The 10,984-nt window shown below is 35.5% G+C and overlaps 2 protein-coding genes and 1 long non-coding RNA gene across 4 annotated transcripts; all 3 read right to left on the bottom strand.

Moving 5' to 3' along the window:
* Positions 1 to 205: 205 nt before the first annotated feature.
* LOC142523107 (ethylene-responsive transcription factor ERF020-like) lies at positions 206 to 748 on the bottom strand. The gene has a single exon (XM_075626754.1). The coding sequence runs from the start codon at positions 746 to 748 to the stop codon at positions 206 to 208; it is 543 nt and encodes a 180-aa protein (XP_075482869.1).
* A 1,326-nt stretch (positions 749 to 2,074) lies between these two features.
* Positions 2,075 to 3,439, bottom strand: LOC142522495 (uncharacterized). Of its 2 annotated transcripts, none has more exons than XM_075625931.1 (5): positions 3,012 to 3,439; positions 2,780 to 2,894; positions 2,616 to 2,697; positions 2,444 to 2,513; positions 2,075 to 2,316 (listed from the first exon to the last, which is right to left on the bottom strand). In XM_075625931.1, exons 1-5 carry the CDS (start codon positions 3,348 to 3,350, stop codon positions 2,254 to 2,256), a joined length of 669 nt encoding a protein of 222 aa, XP_075482046.1. In that variant the 5' UTR covers positions 3,351 to 3,439; the 3' UTR covers positions 2,075 to 2,253. The 2 variants fall into 2 exon arrangements, with proteins under 2 accessions (XP_075482046.1, XP_075482047.1); XM_075625932.1 differs by having other exon boundaries at positions 2,444 to 2,495; positions 3,012 to 3,438.
* A 3,303-nt stretch (positions 3,440 to 6,742) lies between these two features.
* LOC142523311 (uncharacterized) lies at positions 6,743 to 10,723 on the bottom strand. Its single transcript, XR_012814621.1, has 3 exons — positions 10,658 to 10,723; positions 6,868 to 6,971; positions 6,743 to 6,764 (listed from the first exon to the last, which is right to left on the bottom strand). It is a non-coding gene; the product is annotated as an uncharacterized LOC142523311 (long non-coding RNA).
* Between the last annotated feature and the right edge of the window lie 261 nt (positions 10,724 to 10,984).

The raw sequence follows: 10,984 nt of genomic DNA, 5'->3' as shown, positions 1-10,984 counted from the left end.
AATTATTTAATTCCGAAGTAAAAAAATCTATAAAATATTTCAACGCACTACTAGCTAGGAATAGGATACAAGTAATACCATTGATCATAACTATATATTGTCATTGCTGTGTCTGTGTGTGTGTGTTCGACTTCATGATAATCATGGATTTACTGCTGGGAACACAAAATCACTTGCTCCCCCTTGGTACTATTATCATGATTAATTATTGATTGCTCCATTGCAGATAATCATCAACTGAAATGTTCAAATGCTGATCCTCATCATGTGCTGATCTTCTCGACCAACCCCAGTTTTCATGATTAGTCGGCTCCCAGTTAATCACCTGATCATGACCTCCCACCAATTGATCTTGCTTCTGCGGTATTTCATTCTCATCATCATGCTGCGGCTTCAATGAGTTCGACAACCTCGCGTCGATAGCCAACCCAGCATCCGACGCGGCCTTCTGCACCTCGGCGGGGGACATGCCCATTCTGACGCTCCCCGGCAACATCGACGGGAAGTTGAAATTATCTATGGGAGCCGAGTTTCCCCTGAGACAATACAATGCCACGTCGTGAGCAACAGCCGCCGCCTCGGCGCTGGTGTAGGAGCCCAGCCACAGACGCTCCGACGTCCCCGGGACCCTGATTTCCGAGACCCACTTCCCCCATTTCCGGCGACGGATCCCTTTGTATTTGTTTTGAGACGTGGCGCTCGAGCTGCAGTTCCCGTTCTTGGTGTCATCCGACGATGAGCAGCTCATTGTGTATGTTGTCTTTGAACCAAAGTGATGCGGGAAGAAGAATGGAAGGGAAAAGGTATATATAGGTTGAAGATGAGGAAAGTCAAATTAAACAAATGATATAATATTAATATTATATAATAAAGTCAATATTTTCAAATGTCAAAGTAAATGAGGCATTGTGAAAGAAGATATATTTAGTGTGAAATGCGGGGTGGCCCAACTGCATCCCATTTGAGGTGAACAATAGGCTAAAGGTTGTGTTTGTCTATTTGCCACCAAAAGTGAGTCATTAGTACTTTAATAAACATCATGTTTCATGTGTCCATTGATATTAGTTAAATAAATTAAGCTTTATTGACTGGAATAAAAAAGGCAAGACTCGAGGTAAATAATGATATATTTTGACTACTTTTTATTTGTATTCCATCTACATGGTCAAATTTGAAAGTCTTCCTGGCTATGTATGCTATGGTCAAGAATGCCATAATTATATTATTATTATTATTGTATGGGGGATGGGAGGAGTGGCAGCTATGCATTTGAAATTGTCAAAAAACTAAAGTGTCAATTAAGTCATAGTAGTTCTTCTTTGTTGTTGTAATAAACACTAACGACGCCATTCATGACGTCATAAAACCATGTCGGTTCGTACGGAATCCAACTGTCAAGTTTTTTGACCCATTCTTTTCCCAAAAACCATATTAATTATTATGTTAGGAATTCAGATTGTAACTGTGTGGATCCATCGTGTATATCCTCAAATATAATTTAGTCGTGATCTGTCGGTTGTATGTCCAAGACAAATTCAATAATTTATTTTGTTTGTTAGTTTAGTTCGTATATATATATATATAAATAATATTGTATTTGATTGATGAGATCATAATATAATTTAATGATTGATTTGATATATGATAAATATATATATATATATATATATGATTTGGATGATGTGTGATAAATAATCAATGTCAGTCAAATTTTTGATGGAATCGAATTATCAATCATATCTAGAGAAGCTTAATATTAATAATACGTATGAAGACAGTTGACGTTTGGGGTACTAGCTTCCGCATTTATGATGCTAGGTCGGTATAAGACTTGTTGGATCAACACAAAGTCATAAACCCACATAAAATATCTTTAATTTACAATTGTTATTTTATAGAAAATTCATACTTTCAATTTTTATTAGATTTGATCGATTTGTGCATTTCATTTCATACTTTTACAATCAGGATTCACAACAAGCTAATTATAGAGCATTTTGTGTACAAGGAATGGATGGCACTTCAGTTCTTGGGTTTTTTTTTTTTACCTATATCATTTCAAACTTTTAATATGTACACGTAACGAAATGGGTATTGTTTGCCATAACAGTCTCCACATTCACATCTTCAAAATTTTCTAACAACACGACTGTCTTTTCTTAGGCCTTTTTGTATAAAATCCTATACGCAGGCCCCATATATATACATGTTGAACTCACGTCGGGTGGAGTTTGGTCCGACATGCTGCTTCCCTCATAACTTATCAGCCAAAGTTGGAAATTTCTGCAGCAGCCATGTCACTCCTCTGATAGCAACCTGAATTCAAAATACACACACAGGCCTTGTAAATATCGAGTTTCGTAATCTAAAACAATACATAACAAGAGTAAGCAGTACCAGATACTGGATTGACAAGGAGTAGGAGGAAAAAGAAAATATATACCAAAGCTGTCTCCCCAGGCTTAATTGCGGGTTCCACACAGTCTCTCCCATAACTGTCGTACAAAAGACACCTTCAGTATATCATATATGTGCAAGCAATATCAACCTATGCCGTGTATAAATGGATTCATTTAACATGAAGCCATAGCGAAGAGCAACCAAGAAAAACTCACAGTATTTGCCTCTGGCCGTTGATTACATCCAGCCTATAAAAGCTGCAACCTTTGCTAAAAGGAAAAGTTTTCCCCTTCCATTCTGCCATTATGTTGAAATAACAAACCAGTTATTGAACTGAAATACAACCACCTGAGGGCATTTTGACATAACAAGATATTACCCAAGTGCCAAGTTACCCCAACAGCTGCGGCATCCTCCTCGGATATATCATCAATTGCAAACTGCAAATCTGAGCTGATTGAATTGACGAAATTGTTGAAGAACTCCAGGATCGCCTGCAGTTTTCATCGATTCTTGACGGTCAGATAACTCAATTCAAAACACTTAATAATCCATTTCGTAGTCGCGGGAAGAAACAAGAAAATATATTCCATACACACATGCATTCAAACCTTGCGGCCGACGAATGGTTTAGGGAAGATAAGGTCCTCGTAGACGCAATTCTGGGCAATGAGGTCCTCCACCTGCGCCAAATCACGGCAGTTGATTCCCTCGTAAAACTTCCTCACGACGCTAGAAGCAGAGTCTATGCCGATGGCAACCACAGCATCAGGATCTTTGCTTCGAAGCACTGCCCATTTGCTAATCATTTTACGATTCCCATTAGAGGCAGCACAATGCAGAAATCCACAAACATTGCTACGTGTCGTGGTAGGGGGGATTTGAAGATAGAAATGTGTTTTGAGGTGGAGAGAAGGAATGGAGGATGAGGTGGGAAACGTGTGGATCATAACTCCTGTGCGATATACTATTCTCTGGAACCTAATATACTCGGACAAGATTTCATAAGCTTATTGCACAATGATTTTTAGTTAGATAAAGTTAGCAAGCGTCTAAAATACTACAAATAAAATAATACCGTCGAACCATCATATACCACCACTCATTCTTCAATCCACCGTTGAGTGTAACAACACCGGCAGAACCGATATTCACTGGTAAAATTTTTAGTTTTTACTTTACCACCGGTTACTTTGACGATTATTAATGATGAAGTAGTGTTTACCGATCAACTTCGGTAATAACACCGGTGAAGTAAAACATTATTTTTTACTTCAAAATTTAAAAAACACGAGCTTCACTTATAATTTTTAATAACATTTTACTTCGACAAAGTAGTTTTGATCAAGTAAAATGTTAAAAAAATTTTAAAATTTATATTTAGTGAAGTAAAAATTAATCATACTTAACTTTTAATTTCCCTTAATTACTTTGTAAAAGATGAACCGATAGTTAACTTTTAATCTCCCTCGATTTTTAAATTGTAGCGCCTAAAATCTGGAATAGCCACTAGACCACGAATTTAAAAAAATAAAATAAAATAACATTTTAAAGATTTAATTTAATTTGAAAGTGAGGCTAAAACTCTAATTTTATTTACTGAATTAAAATACACTTTTTAAATTTAGTCTAGCAACTGTAAAAGTCTATACACATATATTCGCGCGTACACTTCCTTCACTTTCAGCCTCCCGCTACCTCAGCCTTCGCTTCAGCATCTGCCCTTCAGGTTTGTCATTTTTGGGTGTTTGCAGATTTCATTTTTTTTTTGTAACTTCTGGTTTCTTGATATTGTTGCCTGGTTTCGTTTTTGTTGCTGGTTTAATTTTTGTAACTTCCTTCCAATTAATTTTGTTGTTGGTTTGTCGAAGATTGTTGCCTCTATGATAAGGGTTTCGATTTTTGTTGCTGGTTTCATTTTTGTAACTTCGGTTTTTTGTTGCTGGTTTCATTTTTGCTTCCTTCCAATTAATTTTGTTGCTAGTTTTGTCGAAGATTGTTGTCTCTATAAGAATGTGCACTAAGTACATAGTATAAATGACAAAACTATATGATTTCCTTGGGTTTATAGAAGTAGAGGACAGTTGACAAACTCCGAGACAACAGATAATTAAATGAAAAAGGTTAAAAATGGAAGCTCTGCATGGACCGTTAGTTTGCAACAAAGAAATGTTCAGGAGATGTAGGTACTTGGTCAAATTATATATATGATGCAATTTGGATAGTGATGTGTGCATAGCTGTACCTGTGTTGAATGAGATTTGAAACGAAAATTGAAAAATGGGCCCTTATGTTGCAGTAATAAATATAAAATTCAATTTTCAAATAACTAATATACTAATAAATAAATATACCAAAACCAATATATTACATCAATAACAACTCAACAAATATTTAAAATAACTACATAAATAATACTCGTCTAGCTGTTTTAGAGGCGAAAATATTTATCAAATATGTGTAATCCAATTTTTGGACCATTTCTTTCTCAATCGACAACATAGCTAGCCCATGTAGTCTATCTTGCGACATTGTTGATCGAAGATAATTCTTGATTAACTTCAACTTCGAGAAGTTTCTTTCTGCCGATGCAACTGTTACTGATATGGTTAACAAAATCTTATAACTAATATAAGTATTTGGAAATAAATCATGTAGTTTCGCCAAACACAGCATCATATCAATTGCTCTTTTTTCATTTGTTATATAACATTTCATGACCATCAACTCCGAATACAACTTATCACCATCAATGTCTGAATGTTCACCATGACTCAGAAGTTGTTGAAGCTCCATACAAGACTTCATCAAGCTATTTAAAGGCTCACTCTTTAACTTGTTCAAATTCAATAAAAACCCAAAAGACTTTTGATATTGTTTAAATTGTTCAAACCGAACTTTAAGAGAAGATCGAGCTTGATCAATTATAAACAAAAAATATTCAACTCTAAAAGCATCTTCACCTGATTGTGTCACATTATCACTGTCACTTTCATCAAATTGTTTTTTTCTTCGATTGATGCGTTTTTCTCGAAATTTAGGTTCGATCCCCATTTTACTTGCCATTTGTGTAGCTTCATCCATGGCACTTGCAAAACTCTGTTCTCTAAACTCGTCAAGAAATTCTTCAGTCGATTCATTCAAATTTCCAGCCTCAGTCACTTCTTCATATTCATTGTGATTTTTTTGTTCTTCAATCAACAAATTATTCACTAATTCCTCTCTTTCTGTTGTGCTACTTCTACTAAATTATTTATTAATATATCCAGCTTGACTTTGAATTAATGACATTTCCCTTTGTTTCAATTTCTTTTTTTGAGCTCCAGACTGATATTTAGGAGGCATTTTAAATTTCCTTTTGTTGTATTTACAAATGATTAAATATGAATAATTATCAAAATTTTCAATCAAAAAAAAATTAACTTATGTATTAAAATTTTTTATAAACCTAAAAAAAATCAATCATTCTTAATTAACATATAAAATCAAAACAAACAGTATCGCATGGAATAAAAAATTATAGTTGTAATTTGCATAAATTAAAGACAAATATTTTCTTAACCAAATCACCAATCACTTGCAAATTTTAATTTCTAAAATAATATAAATCAAATTAACAAGCTACAAAATCAAAGGACAACGATATTTAATATCTTAGGTAATACCAGATTGATGCATAAAATTTTAAATAATGAAAGAAAAATGATGGGGTTTTAAATTAAAGCCATAGAACATGGTGTGGCTACAGTGATTGTGAATGGTGTAATAATTGTTTAAATCACTATAACGACAACAAATTGTCTTTCTTAAAATAAGATTAAAAATTTTTAATTTATGAAAAGATCAAGTCGGGAAGAATTGCATCATAAAATAAAGGAATTTTATTTAATATTATAATTTTAATTTTTAAATTTCATTTTCATTGAAGATCTTTTAGTAGATTAATCTACAAATATAAATATATATATAAATGTGTATTTATAAAGAGGATTTGAAATAGAAATAATGCATAATTCATGAAAAAAATTACTTACCTTACGCTTAAGAGAAGTAGGAGACCATAAACTTTATTTGTTGAATGAAGAAAAAAATAGGGTTGAGATTTGGGGTGGGTTAGGAATAAATAACATAATATATATATATATATATATATATATAAATTTGGGCCCCTTGTTGGGTCGGGCCCTGAGGCAACCGCTTGGTTGGCCTCATAAGAGGTCCGTCTATGGATGTGTGGACGAAAGTTACAAAATGGGGTTCAATACAAGACTTTCAAACAACGTTAGAGCTTGCACGAACCCTCAACGTTTCACTTCTCATGCTTCTCTCATCTACCAGCCAATTCACTTTCTTTTATTCCCAACCTCTAGTAATGTTCAAGAACCATGTTACCAAGGAGAGGGCACCGAAGTCCAAGTGCGGAGTAGCATTCTGAAAAATATAAATATTCAAAAGCTTAGCACTTACCCATCAAATGGAGAAATAGATTGAAATGTATAAACTCTCTCGTCCAATTTCTTGAGGTCCAGATATCGAGCAAGTTCATCAGATGAAACAGCTTCTTCAAGATCCTGAAAATACACAAGTAAATAAACATGTAGCTCATTAATAAACGTCATCTACACTTTCTTTTTCTTTTTAAATCACGGCCTTTTGGCCCTTTGACCATTTTAGTGTTGGGGAATTACACCGAAGCGATGCCAATCACGATGATAGTAGTACCCAAAAATGCGGAATAAAATAATCAACAAGAACAACAAGATTTACGTGGTTCACCCAAGATAGGCTACGTCCACGGAGCACTGCAACTTTTATAACAGGAGAAATATTACAACAAGTGTATACACCAATACACTCAATATCTCACACTCCCGACCCCCCGAGTGTAACCGAGAAAATAACTTCTCTAACTCACAAAAGAGAATTCCCGCACTCAAGAAAAAAATACACTCTTTTTTTCTATGTACTCTCTTTTTATCAAAGCTGAAAAACTTTTGATTTTGGGATACTAAAAGCAAACAAGGAAGGCTCAATTTATAACAAATTTCCTCATTCAACTTTACAAAACAATCGATGTGGAATATGTTATTTTTATTATTTTAATTAATGTGGGCCCCACCCACATTAATTAAAATCTCACCTAACAATTCTCCCATTTGAAGACTTGATTCCAATCATATCTTCACATCATCAGTGCAACAGCTCATACCTCCTTTGTTAGTCCAGGAGACCAACTGAAGTCAAACACAACTTCAGTTTTTCAATGATAACAGCCTTCGTGAGCATATCAGCTGGATTTTTGCTTCCAGGAATCTTCTCAAGCTTCAATACTCCATTCACCTGATCTCTAAGGATCCCTATTCCAAAGATTTGTTTTGCAGCACCCAACTCCTTCAAAGCAAATTCCTTTGATAACTCTTTCTCGAGTTTATCAATCTCCTCCAGACAAGCTCCTGCTATCAACATATCATCTACATATATCAGTAGTATGATATAATAACCATCAAGCTTCACATAACAACAGTGATCAGCCTGATACCTCAGAAAACCATCATTATTCATTACACCATAAAACTTCTTGTACCACTGTCTTGGAGCTTGTTTGAGACCATACAAGCTCTTCTGAAGTTTGCACGCCATTTTCTCTTTCCCTTCGTACTTCAAATCCCTGTGATTGATTCATTTCTTCATCTAGCTCACCATGAAGAAACGTCGTCTTTACATTTAACCGTTCCATATGTAAATCTTCTTTTACCATCAATCCAAGTACAGTCCTGATAGTAGTTAACTTTACCACCAGAGAGAAAATATCAGTGTAACCAATGACTTCCTTTTCACCTTTTACAACAAGTATTTCTTTGTACCGTTTGCTACCGTCGTGTTCTAACCTGTACTCCCACTTGCTATGTAAAATCTTTTTACCTTCAGGAAGTTCTGACAACTCCCACATGTGATTGGATGACAGTGAATCCATCATATTTTCCATGGCTAACTCCCACTGTTTAAAGGTCTCATAAACATCCGATTTATTTTTCACAAAATAAACCCAAAATTTCCTGCTTGAATCGTCAACAGTAGTGCCATAATATCTTGAGTGATCTCCAAGGGATGTCACAGGAGATGGTGCACATACATCAGTATGTACCAGCTTCAAATCCGCCGATTTCGGTTCTCTAATCTCTTTTGAAAAGCTCGCCTTTTTCTGCTTTCCAAAAAATACAGCTTCACACAGCTTGTGTTCAACGATCTTTAATTCCGGTAGCTTTCCGTTTGAAACAAGCATCTTCATTCCCTTCTCACTCGTATCCCCAAGTCTACTATGTCATAAACTTGAATTAGCTCCAGCATCCACAGCCGCTAATTTATTTCTCAAACTGGAATTCATATAAAGTGTTCCAGTTTTCTTTCCTCGAGCAACAATCATGGCTCCCTTTTTCACTTTCCAGGAACCATCACCAAAGGTCACCTTATGACCTTCGTCGTCAAGCTGTCCCACTGAAATCAGATTGTGTGTCAACTTTGGTACATGCCTTACTTTGTTGATTTTCCAGACAGATCCATTTGTCATCTTCATCCGGATATCACCCATACCAATTATTTCCAAAGATTTTCCATCAGCCAGGAAAACTTTTCCGTAATCTCCCGCAATGTAATTATCTAATACATCACGATTACCAGTGGTATGAAACGAAGCTCCCGAGTCCATAACCCAAGAATCAACAGGGCTTTCCATGGATAATAGCATAGCATCATGTACTTCCTCAATAACAACATTAGCGTCGTTTTTTGTTGATTTGCAATTCTTTTTCAAGTGACCAGTCTCACCACAGCTCCAGCACTTCACATTCTTTTCAAATGTGTTATTGTCTTTTCCATTTCTTGACTTGGACCTACCATGCCATTGGTTAAAACTCTTTTCGCCACTCATGCCCCTTCCTCTATTCTCGAGATTTAGAGCATAACTTGATGATGTTCCTTCACCCGAATCCATCCTGCGAACTTCTTTAGCAAGAATTTGATCTCTGACATCATTGAATTGTACCTTTTTTTTTTCCAACAGAGTTGCTAACCGCTGCCCGCATCGGTTCCCAATTGTCTGGTAAAGACGCCAAAAGAATAAGTACCCGAATCTCATCATCAATTTAATTTCAACCGATGTTAGCTGTGAAACAATCGTTGTTGAATTCATTGATGTGTTTAGCCACCGATGCATCTTATCTCATCTTCAAGTTAAATAACTTCTTCATGAGATGCACTTTATTATTTGCCGATGGCTTTTCGTACATGTCCGACAAAATGGACATCATCTCCTCCGTTGTTTTTGCCTCTGCCACGTTATGTGCCACGTACTTCGTTAGGATCAATCGTATCACACCTAACACTTGTCGGTTAAGAAGCTTTCAGTCATCATCCTCCATCTTTTCCGGCTTCTTTCCAGATAGAGGTTGATGCAACTTCTTGCTATACAAATAATCAATAATTTGTAGTCGCCAGAACATAAAATCTGTACCATCGAACTTGTTGATTCCCGGTCCCGATCCATCATCTCTGATCATCACTTCTCTAGCCTTAGCAAAAAATCTAAAAAATCTTTTCTGATGTGGAAGATCAGACAAAGCTGCAACCACAGAGCATACTCAGAATTCTTAAGAATTTTCACAACAAGGCTCTGATACCAGTTGTTTGGGAATTACACCGAAGCGATGCCAATCACGATGATAATAGTACCCAAAAATGCGGAATAAAATAATCAACAAGAACAACAAGATTTACGTGGTTCACCCAAGATAGGCTACGTCCACGGAGCACTGCAACTTTTATAACAGGAGAAATATTACAACAAGTGTATACACCAATACACTCAATATCTCACACTCTCGACCCCCCGAGTATAACCGAGAAAATAATTTCTCTAACTCACAAAAGAGAATTCCCGCACTCAAGAAAAAAATACTCTCTTTTTTTCTATGTACTCTCTTTTTATCAAAGCTGAAAAGCTTTTGATTTTGGGATACTAAAAGCTCCTCGTTCAACTTTACAAAACAATCGACGTGGGATATGTTATTTTTATTATTTTAATTAAGGTGGGCCCCAGCCACATTAATTAAAATCTTACCTGACATTTAGAAGAGAGAATGCAGAACAAGAAGCTTAAACATGACTGGTTGTGTAGAATTAACGGCTTTATCCATCCAGTCTCAGATTTTGTTCCAATATTTACTAGTACTGCTATGTGGGATGGAAAGAATAGCTTTACCTGTTTGTTGGCTAATATCAGTAGTGGAGCTCCTTGTAGATGATCCTCATGCCGGAGAACCTTTTCTGAAAATCCTGTAATTTTCGCAGTGGTAAACATTATTCGTTATCGGTAAACTAATTATTTTCTGAAAATGTTTTAACACATACTATTATGCATCCTAAAAAGTGTTTTTTTAAGGAAAACTCATCATGCATTTCAATTGACTTTTATTGGAGTTCTCTTTTAAACTCACACGAACTTCAGGAGATTTAACCATTCTTTTTTGAAATTTGACATGGAGGCATATCTGTTTTTTTGGCAACTATTATTCATTACCTCTTCATC

Source organism: Primulina tabacum, chromosome 13, assembly GCF_025594145.1.
Source record: "Primulina tabacum isolate GXHZ01 chromosome 13, ASM2559414v2, whole genome shotgun sequence".
NCBI lineage: Eukaryota > Viridiplantae > Streptophyta > Magnoliopsida > Lamiales > Gesneriaceae > Primulina > Primulina tabacum.
The sequence above is the reverse complement of the archived record's forward strand: the minus strand, read 5'-3'. Positions and strand labels throughout refer to the sequence as shown.